Source organism: Balaenoptera acutorostrata, chromosome 14 (assembly GCF_949987535.1).
Source record: "Balaenoptera acutorostrata chromosome 14, mBalAcu1.1, whole genome shotgun sequence".
NCBI classification, from domain to species: Eukaryota; Metazoa; Chordata; class Mammalia; order Artiodactyla; family Balaenopteridae; genus Balaenoptera; species Balaenoptera acutorostrata.
The window spans coordinates 35,224,657-35,244,184 of NC_080077.1; the positions used below are offsets into that span (position 1 = coordinate 35,224,657).

General features: G+C 36.9%; 1 protein-coding gene across 5 annotated transcripts in view; it reads left to right on the top strand.

Annotated features, from left to right (window-relative positions):
• Nucleotides 1-19,528, top strand: part of PTPRK (protein tyrosine phosphatase receptor type K) — a 562,741-nt gene that overhangs the window by 469,198 nt on the left and 74,015 nt on the right. For all 5 annotated transcript variants that reach the window (XM_057527724.1, XM_007190825.2, XM_057527725.1 and 2 more), the window contains exon 13: nt 648-684. In XM_057527724.1, coding sequence (XP_057383707.1) covers nt 648-684 — 37 coding nt within the window. The remainder of the gene's footprint in view (nt 1-647; nt 685-19,528) is intronic.

The following is a 19,528-nucleotide window of genomic DNA, read 5'->3' on the forward strand; positions in this document are numbered from 1 at the left end:
TGAAATTTATATTTGGGGGACTTCCCTGGTGGTGCAGTAGATGAGACTCCATGCTCCCAATGCAGGGGGTCTGGGTTCGATCCCTGGCCAGGGAACTAGATCCCACATGTCTGCCGCAACTAAGAGTTCGCATGCCACAGCTAAGGAGGCTACATGCCTCAAATAAGGAACCCTGGAGCCACAACTAAGGAGCCAGCGCTCCACAACTAAGGAGCCTGCCTGCTGCAACTAAGACCTGGTGCAACCAAATAAATAAATAAATATTTTTTTTTAAAAAACAGAAAGAAATTTATATTTGGGTCTGATTTGTATTAGCTTTGCAAATACATTTTTCTTTCTGATCATTCAGAAAGTACAGTAAATGCAAATAGAATGCTATACTGCTTGTCCCAGACAAGATAGCCTGTTTCATTACAAGGTGAAGACAGATACCTACACCTTTAGAAAATACTAAAATTTTTTAAAGTTATTTTAGATTTTTAAAAAATCTCTGCATGAACATAAATAAAAAATCATGTCCTTAATACCGCTATTCTATTCTTTATAAACCTGTTTTATAACCCCAGATTGATCTTCATACTAGTTATAGTTTATGAAATATCTATAACTGACCGTTTTCTTTCATTTTTTTTTTTTTTCTCCCTCAGGAAACTAAAACCCAGTGTGTAAGAATTGCTACCAAAGGTAAGAGGTTTGCTTTTTTTTTTTTTCCCCAAATTCCATTCGCCAGCTTTCTAAAATGAAAGAGCTTTGTTCCCTGTTTCAGGGCTAATTAAATGTGGCACTTCTATTACAGAGTATTTGTAGTAGGGCCTAGTTAAACTGCCAGCCAAGTTCTCTGACTCACTTGGGTGTCTTTAACATGTAATGGAGTGATACTTTCCATCCTCTAGTATTTGACTGGAGTCTTGTTTTGAGAATAGGAAAGATTTAGAAAACTTTAGAAGGACTTGTTTCTGCCATTTAGTATCTGAAAGGTCTTGTGCTGCTGATCAGCCAACATATTAGGAAAAGCTCAGCAATATCAGCTGAAAATAGCATATTCCTTATTTAAAAACCTCTGTTACTTTCTGTGGTAGGCAATCAAACACAAAAAGATGGAGCTAGTCTCGGCATATGCAAGGGTATGGACAGAGACGGGTCCATATTGGTAGTGCAGTTTGATTGAAGATGCTTTACTTTTTTTTTATTTAAAAAATTTTTTTAATCCAACTGATGCCAAGAAATTAGATCTGGGAACAGCCAAGGCTGTTCCTCCTGATATTGCATATTATAGTTTAGTTGCCTTGTTTCTTTAAGAGAAAACATTTTCATCTTTGAATGAATATTTAGAGTTCAGAGTGGGAGAAAGTCTCCTACATTCACAATGTTTATAATCCTTCACTTAAGAGTTATTTGACTGTGCCAACAAGGGAGAGAGAGCTACTTGGTGTATGTATTCTAGCAAGAGAAATGAGAAAAAGCTGTTCGCATGCAGAGGTAGGGCTCCACAGAGGGTTGGTGCTTTGGGTGGTTTGCTGCCAGAATTAGTATTAGGCCCCCATTCATGAGCAGTAGTTGATTCATTTGGAGTAAAAATGAATGGCCATATTCTGTTTGTGCTGGCATCTTTCCTTTCATCATTTTTCTCCATCTAATCATCAATCTGCTCAATTAAGCATTTGTTTTATACTCTTGATTTGTAAAGGCAATAACAAAAGACTATTCCCTTGACTCATGAGGAGTAATAAAAAAGCTTCACAGAAGAGAAAAAAATACACTTTTTCGATTCAAATACTGAGATTCCTCATGATATTTTAAACGATAAAGCAATCCTAAATGAAGGAAAAGAGAAAGTATATACAGATGCATATAATGTATAGGCATTTATTTTATTTTAAAAACTTGGCATATGGATCAAGAGTTAAAGTTGAAATTTTTAGAAGATAATAGCAGAAGACATTTAGAACCTATGCTTTTCCGGATTTGAAATAGAACCAGAAATGTAAAATGGTCTCATGTCAGCCTGCGAGAAGTTTTTTAGATATGGATAAATGATTCTAAAATTTAAAATTTTCTTACTCGGCTATTTAATTATTTGCATTTACATAAGCTTAAGTGTCATTTTGTCCCACGCTCAATACAAATAAAATTATGATGACAAATATCATATTATATTTTGACTGCAGGAGAGTTGGGATTATGGAAATTAGATTTACCATGTGGCATAGAATATTTGCCAGAAACTCAGAGGTAGTAAGATAGGGTCCATTTGTGGTAGTTTCTTCTTTACCTAATAATCTAGCCCTGCTGTACATCTGGGTCTCAGGTTGACAGTGTGGTTTACTGCGTGAAAGAAATCTGGCCCCAGACTATCTGGGTTCAAATCCTGACTTTGCCCCTTCTTACTGTTCTTTAAAGTTGAGCAAAATATTTAACCTCTCATTCTAAAAATAAGAATGATAGAGTACCTACCCCTTACTATTATTGTGAAGACTAAAATAATTTATATATACAAAATGCCTGAATAGTACCTAGTATACTATAACTATCAGTTAAGTGTTAACTGCAATTTTATCATCACCATAATTATCATAATCCTTTCATACCTTGCTTCAGAAGGACATAATCTGTGTTATGTAGTAATGAAAGAAATAAAAATAGAAATGAAACTTAAGTTTTCATGATAGAGATTACTTGGGGAAAAAGTAAGGGTTTTTGTTTTTTTTTTTTAATTTGTTTATTTTTAATATGTTTCTATCCAGATCTAATGTAATGCCTTCTCTGGACACTTAGCATTTTTCTACATAGAAAAAAACCACATTATTAAGGTAAAATTACTTTTTGCCTGACTATGTTTTAAACTAACAGCATACAAGTATGGTCAGCTTTGGTATAAAAATTTTCAGTATGAAAATTAAAACGTTTCTGGTAGGGCATGTTGAAGATACACTTATTAAATGACGTAACCATATTGACTAGGAAGGGAAGAAGGAACCTTCTGGGCAAGGAATGATTCAATATTTCACAGGTGTCTAGTATACATAGGCAAAAACCTATTAAGCTGTATACTCAAAATGTGTGCACTGGGGCTTCCCTGGTGGTGCAGTCGTTAAGAATCTGCCTGCCAATGCAGGGGACACGAGTTCGAGCCCTGGTCAGGGAGGATCCCACATGCCCCGAAGCAGCTAGGCCCCTGCACCACAACTACTAAGTCTGCGCCCTAGAGCCCACGCGCCACAACTACTGAAGCCCGTGGGCCTAGAGCCTATCCTCAACAAGAGAGGCCACTGCAATGAGAAGCCCGCGCACCACAACGAAGAGTAGCCCCCACTCGCCGTAACTAGGGAAAGCCCGCGCGCAGCAACAAAGACCCAACACAGCCAAACATAAACAAAAATATAATAAATAAATTTTTTTTTAAATGTGTGCACTGTACTGACTTAGGGCACTGGAAATTCTTGTGGGAAATGTGAAAGAATTTAAAAGCCAAGAACAAGTAGCCCACACACTAGAATAGCATGATCATTTTGAAAATATTTTGACTTGTGAAAATTATTCTAAAAAATTTCCAATGTAATGGATTGTTTCCTGCCTTCTTGGAAGTCACACCTGTTGGTAGCCAACAAAAAAAGAGAATACAGACGTTGACTGGTAAAGAAAACATATGAATAATCAACGTCATAATGTCTAAAATAAATAGTGATGTGAATATATATTATGAGACAAAAGAAGCGTTCTGGGAGTTAGGTTCATTGCGGTTGGGATCATTGGTCCTGCTCTCTGACTCACATTTAGTTAAGAAGTCCTTGAGAAGATATGTGTCAGGAATGGAGTGGAAGGATTAATCTAAATTATACTGGAAATCATGAAAGTCATACCGTTTATAAAATAGCATATCCAAAACCAAAATTGCAAACATACGAAAAGGAATTTAGTCCGCTGCTATCTTTGGAGAGCAAAAAGGAGAATAAGTCTCAGGAAAGGTTCCTTTTGTACATCAAGAAAAAGGGCCAAGCTTGGAAAGTCACTTGTCTAGTGAAGAGCGTCATGCAACTTGCATGCTCAACATGTATAGGCACAAGTCTCTCTGACCACTGAAAGAACTGACCACTGATATCAGTTTGCTTTATGTCTTTTTACATATAATTTATAACAATGCTCGAAACTGGTATACACCCACAAAATTATTTGTAAATTAGCAGCTAAGAATCTTGTGCCATGGTGCTATAAAGAATGTGTACCACTATAACTTTTATTTTTTTCTCAAGGAAACTATTCAGTGAGTGATATTTTAATGGTTAGATTTAAATATGAAAGTATTATATGATTATAATAGAAATTACTCAGTGGGTTTTCAAAAGTAGTTCTCAGGAAATATGCTTTATCTATATTAAACTAACAAGAGGTGCATTTCAATTGAATTTTTATTTTATCTTGGTCAATAATATCTAGCATATTATGTCATTTAAAATGTTCTCAATATATAAATAATCATTTATGGAACGACACACTCAATTTACATACAATTATTCTATAAGCAAGCAAGCATTGATAAGTAATCAAGATATCAAATAATTCCCTAGAATAAAACTAAGAAATAAGACCAATAGTATATGAAATTGAAAGCATTATAATCTGTTTATATAAGTAGTTTACATTTTGAAACTATTTTGATTGTGTCCAGTTTCCCCTCATCTGCATTTCTGTTTTTTTTTTTTTTAGAAGAAAACTGGTAACTTAAAATTTTAATTTCGATGGAGGTTCCTATGTTGGTAAAATCTGTCCATTTCCAATAAAAGCTATCAAGTTTAATAGAACAGAAAAGTGTAATATAAGTAAATTTATTTGAACATAGCATTTAAGGTGAAAAAGAGGATTTTTTTCTTAAGTTAATGAAATACAGCTACTTTTTATGTTGTGACAAACCCTTAAGTTTTCAAGTCAAGAATGGATTTTATTCCCAATCTCCATTTGTAAATCGTTTGCTTTGGCAAACTGCTGTTTGTCTACCCATTAACCGTTCTTTGACTTCTTCCAATTTCATTTGGATATCAATATGCCAGTCATGTATTTAGCATTTATTTAATGCCTGTTATACACCAAACAATGTTCTAGGCCTTGGGGATAGAGCAGTAAATAAATATAGACAAAGCCCTAACTTCTATGAACTTAAATCCCAGTAGAGGGAAACAGACCAGACACAAATTCTTTGCAGAGAAATAAAGCAGTAAGTGAGGATAGGGAATGCTGGAACTTGTGTCTAGGGCACTGCTATTTTGTATACAGTTATCAGAGAAAGACACACTGGTGAGGTGAAGGAAATGAGGGAGGGACCCATGTAGGGGAGCAGCTTTCACGGCAGAAGGAACACATGCAAAGACCTTGAGGGGAAAGTACCTTCGCTGCTCAGGGAAGGTGGGCTCAGACTCGGGATGAATCAGATTGGTCTTAATTGGCGAGTCTCAAACTTTAGCTTGAGTCAGAATTACCTGGAGGGCTTGTTAAAGCGGATTGTTGAGCCTCAACTCCACAATTTCTGAATCAGTAGTCCTGGAGAGGGGCTCAAGAATGTGCATTTCTCACAGGTTTGCAGCTGAGACTGATGCCATTGCTCAGGTGACTACACTTTGATAATCACTGGTCTTCCAAGAAAATTTTTTCTTCCTGACTTTTGGAAAGGAGAGATAGCAGAGACTACCCCCAACCCATCCATCTTATTTTGAGCATTATTTTGTAAGGATGTGATATTTGGAAAGTTGAGAACCAAATTGGCTAAAAAGAGGAGAACATCAAAGAAAACAAATAAGCCAACTCAAAGCCCTAACAACTCTGAGCTGAGATACCCATTGCTGGAACTCCTTAACTCCAAATATTTATGTGTGAAAAAAATAAATGTCCTTATTATCAAAACCACTACTGGTGGGTAATCTGTTACTTGCAGCAGGTAGTGTCTGAACTGACATTTGATTTTTATTTCCCCTTAGGAATAGTAATGAAAAATAGTAGTTTGGTTCCAAGATGAGTTATAAAGGACCAGCTATTTCATGGAACGATTGGAAGAGAGCACTTAAAGTCCATATAACTCAATCATTGACCTTTAAAAGTAGGGAATCTCCTGTTAGGTGTCAGTCTAGAATATCAGGAACCCGTTTGTTGCCTTGGCATAGGTACTTTGGTGGGATTATCCTTACTTGGTCCTCGAAGGAGCTGGAAAGGAGGAACCCACATGGTTCTTCTAGAAGCCATGGAAAGGAGAGAATTCCAAACACTAAAGCAAGCATATGTCCATTCATCCATTCATTTAATATCAGCTTATTTATTCTTTTGATAAACCCAAAGTTGACCTGTGATTGTGAAAGGTGTTGGTTTAACTCTTTTGTATATTCCCATCCTGGGAATGGTCTAAATCAGATCGTTATTAATTCAGAATATTACTTATATTAAACAGTGATGATATAGGTCTTTGCCAACCCCTCAAAATATCTTGACTTCACTGCTAGCATGCATTTTAAACATGCATTCCAATATTAAGAAAAATTCGCTTGTCACAAAAGAGTAGGTGTGCATGGAAGATTTTATCCAATATATATGGAAGCATACAAACACTGGTAATATTTTATTTACTTTATTCTTTCTTCCTTCCTTTGCTATTTATTCCCTAATTACTGGATAAAGAATAGTTTCTTAAAAAACATTTGCTTCATAGTTTTAGTTTTGTCTTATGCTCCTTTTGTCAAATTTTTTTTTTTTTGGTGCCCTTTTCTCTGAGTGTGCAGATGGATGAAAGTGCCTTATTTTAAGTGATCAGGCATTCAAAAATAACAAGCATGAGAAGAAAAAGAACACTTAGCCTGTCAAGAAGTTACAGTAATACCATGGAAGCTCCATTTGGTTGTACCATGTGTGTAGAATCTTTCTGACTGAATTCATTCCCACCATATTTATCACACATGAACTTGAGTACATCTCAACAATCTCGGCTCTTAAATTGCACTCTTGGGCAGTATCCTTCACAGCTGCAGAGAAGGGGGATTTGAAAGTAGGGGTGAGGTCTGAAGAAAAAAATATATTTAATTGGATTTCAGGCTCTAAAATCCTAACCTTAATTTCTTAAATTTTATGAAGATGCTTTATATTTTGCCAGCTACATGTTGAAGGAAATGGTAAAGCATTAGGAAGAAATTTTCAGATCCATTTATACCGCTTTTTATGCTGATGGAAACTAAGGTCAACTGTGATACTTTAGTCTGGCTATTAAGAAATTCTGGGTAGGGGTGGGGCTTTTCTTGGTCCTGAGGATAGAATTAGCTTTGAGGAAGCTGCCAGCTCTTCTGAAAAATTGTAATCAGCAAGAATAACTTCTTTCTTCCTCTGAATGCCTAAGTACTTTGGCTGGTACTCACACTCCTTTCTCTCCCAAAGGAAAAGAATGTGCATCATTCTTCTTGCCTATTGTATCTATGTACTCGTTTTCAAAAATTAATCTGATTTGGGGTTTCATTTTTCTTCAACTCAGAAGGGAGGGAATTGCAGGAAAGTATATTGGTAATAGACTACAGCCCGAGGAAAACGAAAGTATATCTAAGTGAAACCAAGCAGGGAGGAAGTACAATTTTAATAAAGCTTAAATCAGTGATTCATGGCTTGGAACTAACCTCTGTCAGGCAGCAATATTTCCTGGTGCTCTGTCAAAGGCCTTATCATTGTAAATTCTTTTTTTTTTTTAATACAGAGAAAGTTACTAAAAATTAACAGCTAGTAGATTTTTTTCAACTTATTTGCAAAACTAAAATATTCCTTTGCTTTTAAAAAACTAGAGTAGAAGAAAAGCATAATAATTCTACAGTGAAGTCAAAGGCTAATGATTCTCCAAATTATATATTATTCCGAAATTTCTTAGGATGAAGAACTGTCTAGATGGAGTGTAAGGTTTATGAGGGTAGGGGTAACATCCGCTTATGTTTGTGAAGTCCATGCCTGATATTTAATATAAATGCAGTCTCTTTGGAATGAATGAATATTATTGTCCAGAATTATTTCACTTTTCAATGCCTTGAAGATATATTAGTCGTCTTCTTTTACTACGGCTCTGTTTTATTGACATACTTGAGTAATAATTTGAAGTGTTTCTTTTTAATCTACAGAAAAAGAAAAAAATTAATGAATAAAAAGTTTGCCCTCTTGGTATTCCAAGTCAGTTTTTGCTTCCCTTCCATCTAAACTATACTACAGTCTTAGAATGTAAAAAAAATTATGTAGAAAGAAAAGTTTTGCTTGAGTTATTCATTTTATTTTTTCTTATATTAATTTTTACCTTTTTCTTTATGAGGAGAGTAGGTTTAAAAAGTAGTTAAAGACTAGAAAAACTAGAATAAAAATTGTGTATGTAATCTAAGTATGTATGCTGTGTAAGTATTCTGCTAAAGTAATGGGCAGTTTTCAAAAACAGAAAAGTTACTAATGGGAAATTTCTGGCTAGTGATGATTTTTAATTCATTTTAAGAAGCCAATTGAACTTTATTAACTTATTATTATACTTATTTCTTATAATTTTTAGCAGTTGTACATTAAGAAAATATTACTAGTTTATTTTGCAGACATTTTAGAAATTTCAAGAGCATTTCCTCTATTTTTGTAACAAACTATTTTTGAAATTGAAAATAATGCTTACATACACACACCTGTTATATACAGAATATTAACATGAGCCAGGAATGCAGGTGGCCTCAGGAAACTAGAAAGGACAAAGAAACGATTTTCCCCTTTGAGCCTCCAGAAGGAACACAGGCCTGCCAAACCTCAATTTCAGTGCCATAACATTCATTTAGGACTTCTGACATCTAGAACCATAGATAATAAATTTGTGTTGTTTTAACTCACGAATGCGTGGCAATTTGTTACAGCATAAAAAGTAACTAATACAGATTTTGGTGCCTGGAAGTGGGGTCCTGCTGTAACAAATACCTAAAAATATGGACATGACTTTGGAAGTGGGCAGAGGCAGGGGCTTGGAAGAATTTTGAGGAGCAGGACAGAAAAAGCTTGAATTGCCTTTAACATACTGTCAGTAGAAACGTGAATGCTGAAGTGTCTACTGACAAGGGCTCAGAAGAAAACGAGGAACATGTTGCTGGAAACTGGAAGAATAAAGGATCCTTTTTATGTGCCAGAAATTTAGCTGAATTGTGTCCTGCAGTTATATGGGAAGCAAAATTTGTAAACGATGAATTTGGATATGTAGGTGAGGAGATTTCTAAGCACTGTTGAAGGTGCAACCTTTCTGCAAACACACACGTTCACACACACACACACACACATTTATTATTTGTTGATATTATTATCTTTATATAGTGGCAGTACAGATTCCCTATTTTAATCCTTTGATTTTGAACAAGGCAAATGCTAAACAATAGAAAACTTAAATTATTTTTATTCTTAGTAATTAAAAACAGGTCTTTAGAGTGAATCCCCACATCAAAAGGATTACATTAGTTTTATTGCAGTATTATGGTAACATGAGCTCTGCCTCTCTTTTTTTTCTGTATTTATCCGATTGTAGGAATAAAAGATTAAAATCCGGTTTGGCCTCATTGAAACACATTTGCAGAGTGTTATAGAGCATTGGTTTATGATTATTGCTCCATAATACACAAAGTATTCTTTATCCCCTATCAGTTTAGTGTCTGAAATTATGCATTCTATTCAGTTTTTAATGAAATGTGGATTACTTTAAAGATTATCTCTCTGATTTAATAAATGGCATTAAAGTAGAAAGTTAATTGGATCTTTCTTGAATGAGCAGTGACCACTATGTGTGATTGATAGGAGGAAAAGACAGTGAATGACATTTTTAAATTTGTTTTATGTGTTTAAAACTTTTAGATTGGTAAGGTGGGTATTTTTGTGATCAGTTTTCTCAAGTAAATTATGTAGCACCTATTACCCTTGTAAAAATCATGGTAAAATTCTAATTTCTTTTAAAAATAAAAATTTCTCAGATTTTGTGAAATTGAGATATAAAAAAATGCCCCATACTTGAACACGTATAATTTAGTGTGTTTTCATTTTAAAGACAGAAAATGAATGTTATCACCCAAACATCGAAATAGTTCTAGATTTGTCACCTTCCGTTTTTTACTCGAATTTCAACTGAACTTTAAAATTCGGAATCTTGTTCACTTCTTTCATTGTCTACTCTTTATTCCAAGAACCCCTGCTGAATTTACTGGCAAAGAGATTACCACTTCCGCGTCCTTTCTTTAGGAAATGCAGAAATTCATGTTTGTAAATATGATGCTAGAGGTGACAAAGTGATTATCACCACATTTTGTATATCCCTGGTGGTAGCAGAAGGAAGTTTACAGTTTTAAGTATCACTGGCCTTTCATTAAATATACAAATTGTCCTTTTAAACCAGTGTTACTCTTCCTGATAGATTTGTGTGTGCAGGTGTGCCTTCCATATTGTAAATTCAAAAAGACAGTATTTTCTTTGCTGGCTGTTGCTGTTATTTACAACACCTGGCTTTACATCTGTGCCTTTAAAGTCCCAGTCTTTGCCTTTGAGGAAACCATCAATTCTTGTATACCGCCTGCTTTCTTGGTCTCTCTGCTGCTATTCTTTCCCAGGTGAAAATCCAACTAGGCTATGCCTTTGAGGTAGGATTTCACTCTACTAGTAAAACTTTCCTCTGCTCTGCCTGATACCATCATCTCATTTCTGACTCCTTTATAAAAAGCTGCTTTGTATTGGCCAGGTATTCTTCTGACATATTCAGCCAGTAGGGGAGATAGTTTGAAGTAAACGTGGTTCATTGGTGGTGATATAACAGTGCACTAAAGACAAGAGCAAATAAGAAAATTTTTGTGGAGAAATAAGGAAGAAAGAAAACTAAAGGTCCTAGGAGGTATGCAGCTAAGACTTCACCTCACATAATTCAGCTTTTCTATAGGCTTCCTACCATATCGATTTTCAGAAGTGCTCGTGGTAACAACTACTTTTGTTGGTCTGTGATTTTTTTAAATTTAAGTTTCACATCATCATTGTGGCCAATAGTCATCCCTGGACTACATCTTTGTCCATTGCTTAATTCCCTACACCTACCTGTTCCACCAGCTGCTAAACATTGGGAATTTGGTCATCCATCCACAATGTATTTATTGTGTGCTTACTCTCTGTCAGGCACTCAGCCAGATATTGAGCTTCAAGTGAGAGGGTTGTGGGATGGAGAGCAGGACACCTGTATGCAGTTACTATGCAGAGCAGGTTTGGGGTAAAAATAGTCATTGGCCACATCTGTCTTAAATCATGAGCTATCATCTTCTTCAGGGAGATTCCTCAACTCTGCCAGGATCTGTTCTTGGAAATAGGCTGCTTCTCTTTTCATTTTGGTAGGATATTTACAGTCTATGTTATAGACTTGCTATAATCTAGAATTAACTAAGAACCTGCATTAAACAAACATCTTCCTGTATGAAAACTATGGAGGTGTTTTTGTTCAGATTTTATGAAACAAGTCACCAACCTAAGGTTGTGTTGTAGATATAAAATTTTACATATTTACCTAATGTGGGGATCTCTTTCCAGACTTATTTATGATCATAGAGGCATATCTATATTTCTGTTTCTACCTAAAGATAGATTTTTTAAAAATTTGCCATCATCCTAAGAGAGTGGTCTGAAGCTTGCATTTTTTAACACCTTTATTGGAGTATAATTGCTTTACAATGTTGTGTTAGTTTCTGCTGTATAACAAAGTGAATCAGCTATATGTATACATATATCCACATATCCCCTCCCTCTTGCATCTCCCTCCCACCCGCCCTATCCCACCCCTCTAGGTGGTCATAAAGGACTGAACTGATCTCCCTGTGTGATGCAGCTGCTTCCCACTAGCTAGCTATTTTACATTTGGTAGTGTATATATGTCAGTGCTACTCTCTCACTTGGTCCCAGCTTAACCTCCCCACTCCCCGTGTCCTTGAGTCCATTCCCTACATCTGCATCTATATTCCTGTCCTGCTCCTAGGTTCGTCAGAACCATTTTTTTTTTTTTTTTTTTTTTTTTAGATTCCATATATATGTGTTAGCATGTGGTATTTGTTTTTCTCTTTGGAACTTACTTCACTCTGTATGAGACACTCTAGGTCCATCCACCTCACTACAAAAACTCGATTTCATTTCTTTTTATGGCTGAGTAATATTCCATTGTATATATGTGCCACATCTTCTTTATCCATTCATCTGTTGATGGACACTTAGGTTGCTTCCATGTCCTGGCTATTGTTAAATAGTGCTGCAGTGAACATTGTGGTACATGTCTCTTTTTGAATTATAGTTTTCTCAGAGTATATGCTCAGTAGTGGGATTGCTGGGTCATATGGTAGTTCTATTTTTAGTTTTTTAAGGAACCTCCATACTGTTCTCCATAGTGGCTGTATCAATTTACATTCCCACCAACAGTGCAAGAGGGTTCCCTTTTCTCCACACCCTCTCCAACATTTATTGTTTCTAGATTTTTTGATGATGGCCATTCTGACTGGTGTGAGGTGATACCTCATTGTAGTTTTGATTTGCATTTCTCTAATGATTAGTGATGTTGAGCATCCTTTCATGTGTTTGTTGGCAATCTGTATATCTTCTTTGGAGGAATGTCTATTTAGGTCTTCTGGCCGTTTTTGGATTGGGTTGTTTGTTTTTTTGATACTGAGCTGTATGAGCTGCTTGTATATTTTGGAGATTAATCCTTTGTCAGTTGCTTCATCTGCAAATATTTTCTCCCATTCTGAGGGCTGTCTTTTCATCTTGTTGATGATTTCCTTTGCTGTGCAAAAGCTTTTAAGTTTCATTAGGTCCCATTTCTTTATTTCTGTTTTTATTTCCCTTTTCACTAGGAGCTGGGTCAAAAAGGATCTTGCTTTGATTTATGTCATAGAGTGTTCTGCCTATGTTTTCCTCTAAGAGTTTTAGAGTGTTTGGCCTTAAATTTAGGTCTTTAATCCATTTTGAGTTTATTTTGGTATATGGTGTTAGGGAGTGTTCTAATTTCATTCTTTTACATGTAACTGTCCAGTTTTCCCAGCACCACTTATTGAAGAGGCTGTCTTTTCTCCTTTGTATACTCTTGCCTCCTTTATCAAAGATAAGGTGACCATAAGTGCGTGGGTTTATCTCTGGGCTTTCTATCCTGTTCCATTGTCTATATTTCTGTTTTTTTGCCAGTAGCATACTGTCTTGATTACTGTAGCTTTGTAGTATAGTCTGAGTCAGGGAGCCTGATTCCTCCCGCTCTGTTTATCCTAAACAAGATTGCTTTGTCTCTTTGGGGTCTTTTGTGTTTCCATACAAATTGTGAAATTTTTTGTTCTAGGTCTGTGAAAAATGCCATTGGTGGTTTGATGGGGATTTCATTGAATCTGTAGATTGCTTTCGGTAGTATAGTCATTTTCACAATGTTAATTCTTCCAACCCAAGAACATGGTATATCTCTCCATCTGTTTGTATCGTCTTTAATTTCTCTCATCAGTATCTTATAGTTTTCTGCATACAGGTCTTTTGTCTCCCTAGGTAGGTTTATCCCTAGGTATTGTATTCTTTTTGTTGCAGTGGTAAATGGGAGTGTTTCCTTAATTTCTATTTCAGATTTTTCATCCTTAGTGTATAGGAATGCAGGAGATTTCTGTGCATTAATTTTGTATCCTGCTGCTTTACCAAATTCATTCATTAGCTCTAGTAGTTTCCTGGTAGTGTTTTTAGGATTCTCTATGTATAGTATCATGTCATCTGCAAACAGTGACAATTTTACTTCTTCCTTTCTGATTTAGATTCCTTTTATTTCTTTTTCTTCTCTGATTACTGTGGCTAAACTTCCGAAAGTATGTTGAATAATAATAATGGTGAGAATGGGCAACCTTGTCTTGTTCCTGATCTTAGAGGAAATGGTTTCAGTTTTTCACCACTGAGAACAATGTTGGCTGTGGGTTTGTCATAGATGGCCTTTATTATATTGATGTAGCTTCCCTCTATGCCTACTTTCTGGAGGGTTTTTATCATAAATGCATGTTGAATTTTGTCAAAAGCTTTTTCTGCATCTATTGAGATGGTCATATGGTTTTTCTCCTTCAAATTGTTAATATGGTGTGTCACATTGATTGATTTGCATATATTGAAGATTTCTTGCATTCCTGGGATAAACCCCACTTGATCATGGTATATGATCCTTTTAATGTTCTGTTGGACGCTATTTGCTAGTATTTTGTTGAGGATTTTTAAATCTATGTTCATCAGTGATATTGGCCTGTAGTTTTCTTTCTTTGTGACATCTTTGTCTGGTTTTACTATCATGGTGATGGTGGCCTCGTAGAATGAGTTTGGGAGTGTTCCTCCCTCTGCTATATTTTGGAAGAGTTTGAGAAGGATAGGTATTAGCTCTTCTCTAAATGTTTGATAGAATTCACCTGTGAAGCCATCTGGTCCTGGGCTTATGTTTGTTGGAAGATTTTTAATCACAATTTCAATTTCAGGACTTGTGATTAGTTTGTTTATATTGTCTATTTCTTCCTGGTTGAGTCTCAGAAGGTTGTGCTTTTGTAAGAGTTTGTCCATTTCTTCCAGGTTGTTCATTTTATTGGCATATAGTTGCTTGTAGTAATCTCTCATGATTGGTTGTATTTCTGCAGTGTCAGTTGTTACTTCTCCTTTTACATTTCTAATTCTGTTGATTTGAGTCTTCTCCCTTTTTTTCTTGATGAGTCTGGCTAATGGTTTATCAATTTTGTTTACCTTCTCAAAGAACCAGCTTTTAGTTTTATTGATCTTTATTATTGTTTCCTTCATTCCTTTTCATTTATTTCTGGTCTGATCTTTATGATTTCTTTCCTTCTGCTAACTTTAGGGGTTTTTTTTGTTCTTCTTTCTCTAATTGCTTTCGGTGTAAGGTTACGTTGTTTATTTGAGATTTTTCTTGTTTCTTGAGGTAGGATTGTATTGCTGTAAACTTCCCTCTTAGAACTGCTTTTACTGCATCCCATAGCTTTTGGGTCGTCGTGTTTTCATTGTCAGTTTTTTCTAGGTATTTTGGGATTTCCTCTTTGATTTCTTCAGTGATCTCTTGGTTATTTGGTAGCATATTGTTTAGCCTCCCTGTGTTTGTATATTTTACAGTTTTTTTCCTGTAGTTGATATCTAGTCTCATAGCATTGTGGTCAGAGAAGATACTTGATATGATTTCAGTTTTCTTAAATTTACCAAGGCTTGATTTGTGACCCAAGATATGATCTATCCTGGAGAATGTTCCATGAGCACTTGAGAAGAAAGTGGATTCTGTTGTTTTTGGATAGAATGTCCTGTAAATATGCATTAAGTCCATCTTGTTTAATCTGTCATTTAAAGGTGTGTTTCCTTATTTGTTTTCATTTTGGATGATCTGTCCATTTGTGAAAGTGAGCTGTTAAAGTCCCCTACTATTATTATGTTACTGTCGATTTCCCCTTTTATGGCTGTTAGCATTTGCCTTATGTATTGAGGTGCTCCTATGTTGGGTGCATAAATATTTACAGTTGTTATATCTTCTTCTTGGATTGATCCCTTGATCATTATGTAGTGTCCTTCTTTGTCTCTTGTAATAGTCTTTGTTTTAAAGTCTATTTTGTCTGATATGAGAGTTGCTCTTCCAGCTTTCTTTTGATTTCCATTTGCATGGAATATCTTTTTCCATCCCCTCACTTTCAGTCTGTATGTATCCCTAGGTCTGAAGTGTGTCTCTTATAGACAGCATATATATGGGTCCTGTTTTTCTATCCATTCAGCCAGTCTTTGTCTTTTGGATGGAGTGTTTAATCCACTTACATTTAAGGTAATTATCAATATGTATGTTCCTCTTACCATTTTCTTAATTGTTTTGGGTTTGTTTTTGTAGGTCTTTTCCTTCTCTTGTGTTTCTTGCCTAGAGAAGTTCCTTTAGCATTTGTTGTAAATCTGGTTTTGTGGTGCTGAATTCTCTTAGCTTTTGCTTGTCTGTAAAGGTTTTAATTTCTCTGTTGAATCTGAATGAGATCTTGCTGGGTAGAGTAATCTTGGTTGTAGGTTATTCCCTTTCATCACTTTAAATATGTCCTGCCAGTCCCTTCTGGCTTTCAGAGTTCCTGCTGAAAGATCACCTGTTAACCTTATGGGATTCCCTTGTATGTTATTTATTGCTTTTCTCTTGCTGCTTTTAATATTTTTTCTTTGTATTTAATTTTTGATAGTTTGATTCATATGTGTCTTGGCGTGTTTCTCCTTGCATTTATCTTGTATGGGTTTCTCTGCACTTCCTGGGCGTGATGGACTATTTCCATTCCCATGTTAGGGAAGTTTTCAACTATAATCTCTTCAGATATTTTCTCAGACCCTTTCTTTTTCTCTTCTTCTGGGACGCCTATAATTCAAATGTTGGTGCGTTTAATGTTGTCCCAGAGGTTTCTGAGACTGTCCTCAATTCTTTCCATTCTTTTTTCTTTATTCTGCTCTGTGGTAGTTATCTCCACTATTTTATCTTCCAGGTCACTTATCCGTTCTTCTGCCTCAGTTATTCTGCTACTGATTCCTTCTAGAGAATTTTTAATTTCATTTATTGTGTTGTTCATCATTGTTTGTTCGCTGTTTAGTTCTTATAGGTTAAATGTTTCTTATATTTTCTCCAATCTATTTCCAAAATTTTGGATCATCTTTAGTATCATTACTCTGCATTCTTTTTCAGGTAGACTGACTATTTTCTTCTTCCTTTGTTTGGTCTGGTGGGTTTTTACCTTGCTCCTTCATCTGCTGCATATTTCTCTGTCTTCTCATTCTGTTTAACTTACAGTGTTTGGGGGTCTCCTATTCACAGGCTGCAGGTTTGTAGTTCCCATTGTTTTTGGTGTCTGCCCCCAGTGGGTGAGGTTGGTTCAGTGGCTTGTGTAGGCTTCCTGGTGGAGGTGACTCGTGCCTGTGTTCTGGTGGGTGCGGCTGGATCTTGTCTTTCTGGTGGGCAGGGCCACATCTGATGGTGCGTTTTGGGATGTCTTTGAAGTTAGTACGATTTTAGGCGCATCTCTGCTAATGGACAGGGTTGTGTTCCTGTCTTGCTAGTTGTTTGGCTGGGGCATCCAGCACTGGAGCTTGCTCTCCGTTGCGTGGAGCTGGGTCTTAGCACTGAGACGGAGATGTCTGGGAGAGCTCTCTCTGATTGATATTATGTGGGGCAGGGAGGTTTCTGGTGGTCAAGTGTCCTGAATTTGGCTCTCCCACCTCAGAGGCTGAGGCCTGACACCAGGCCGGAGCACCACAACCCTGTCAGCCACATGGCTCAGAAGAAAAGGCAGGAAAAAAGAAAGAAAAAATAATAATAAAATTTTTAAAAATTATTAAAATTTAAAAATTTGAATAATAAATTTTAAAAAAGAGAGCAACCAAACCAATAAACAAATCTACCCATTATAACAAGCACTGACAACTATACTAAAATAAACATGAATATCAGAAACAAATCAGTTGCAGACAGCAAACCCAAGTCTACAATTGCCCCCAAAGTCCACCGCCTCAATTTTGGGATGATTCGTTGTCTATTCAGGTATTCCACAGATGCAGCATACATCAAGTTGATTGTGGGGATTTAATCTGCTGCTCCTGAGGCTACACGGAGAAATTTCCCTTTCTCTTCTTTGTCCGCATAGCTCCTGGGGTTCAGCTTTGGTTTTAGCCCCACCTCTGCTTCTAGGTCACCCTCAGGCATCTGTTCCCACCCAGACAGGACGGGGTTAAAGCAGCTGTTGATTAGGGGGCTCTTGCTTATTCAGGCTGGGGGGAAGAGAGGGGTATGGTAGTTATAATTGGAATGTGAGGCTAGCCTGTGGCGGCAGAGGCCGGCATTATGTTGAAACAGCCTGAGGCGCTCCGTGTGTTCTCCTGGGGAAGTTGTCCCTGGATCACGGGACCCTGGCAGTGGCGGGCTGCACAGGCTCTGGGGTTGTGGTTGGGGGGCAGATAGTGACCTGTGCTTGCACACAGGATTCTTGGTGGCTGCAACAGCAGCATTAGCGTTGCATGCCCGTCTCCAGGGTCTGCGCTGCTAGCCGCAGCTCGCGCCTGTCTGTGGAACTCATTTAGGCGGTGCTCTACCTTCTGTGGGCAGACGGGGAAGGAATCCTCTCTCCTCGCACACCCCGAAACAATGGTCTCTTGCCTCTTAGGCAGTTCCAGAGTTTTTCCCGGACTCCCTCCTGGCCAGCTGTGGCACACTAACCCCCTTCAGGCTGTGTTCACGCAGCCAACCCCAGTCCTCTCCCTGGGGTCTGACCTCCGAAGCCCGAGCCTCAGCTCCCAGCCCCCACCTGCCCCAGCAGGTGAGCAGACAAGCCTCTCCTCTCAGGAGTGCTGGTCGGCACCGATCCTCTGTGCGGGAATCTCTCCGCTTTGCCCTCGGCACCCCTGTTGCCGCGCTCTCCTCTGTGTCTCTGAAGCTTCCCCCACGCCACTCCCCGTCTCCACCAGTGAAGGGGCTTCCTAGTGTGTGAGAACTTTTCCTCCTTCACAGCTCCCTCCCAGAGGTGAAGGCCCCGTCCCTATTGTTTTGTCTCTGTTTTTTGTTTTTTCTTTTGCCCTACCCAGGTACGTGGCGATTTTCTTGCCTTTTGGGAAGTCTGAGGTCTTCTGCCAGCATCCAGTACGTGTTCTGTAGGAGTTGTTCCACATGTAGATGTACTTTTGATGTATTTGTGGGGAGGAAGGTGATCTCCACTTCTTACTCCTCCGCCATCTTGAAAGTCCCCCCCTGAAGCTTGCATTTTTTAACTTAAAATGTCTTGGACATATTTTCAATTTAGAAAATACAGATATTCCATTGTGTGAATGTATGTTTAATCCTTCCCCTATTGGTGGACATTTAGGATGTTCAAAAGTGTTACTATTACATACAATAGTGAATTAAACGTTGTTGGCTAAGATGTTTATATTTTCTGTTATAGGACAAATTCCTAAAAGTGATATTTCTAAGTCATATATATATGTTAAAATATTACAAATTACAGTCAAAAAGAATTATATAATATACATTTCAAACAGTATATTAGAATGCTGGTTTCTCCATATACTTATCACTACTAACTGATACCAGTATTTTAAGATTTTGCTTGTCTAATGGGTTTTATTGTTAAATGATCCACATAATGATACCACTGATTGTTGCTTTAAAACCATCCTGTAAAGAATGAAGAGATGATCACAGGAACACATTTAACTATTTATGTGGTGAATTTTGTTTCAAGTTGATGAATGAAAAAAATTAACAAACATTCCAAAGTCTTTTATTGAAGTCTGCTGCTTTGAGAAAACCTGGAAATACTTCAGTTTGCTTTGAAATATTTTCAAGTGCATAGCGGTTTTGTAACATTTCCTGAGCTACAATAGGTTGTAAACCATCTTGGTTTATGATATGCTTTTATTAATCACTGACCGTCTGATTTCAGAATTCTTCAGACATTCTCACAGTGAGTGGGGAAGTATTCATAGAAGTTGTGAAAAGTGTCCT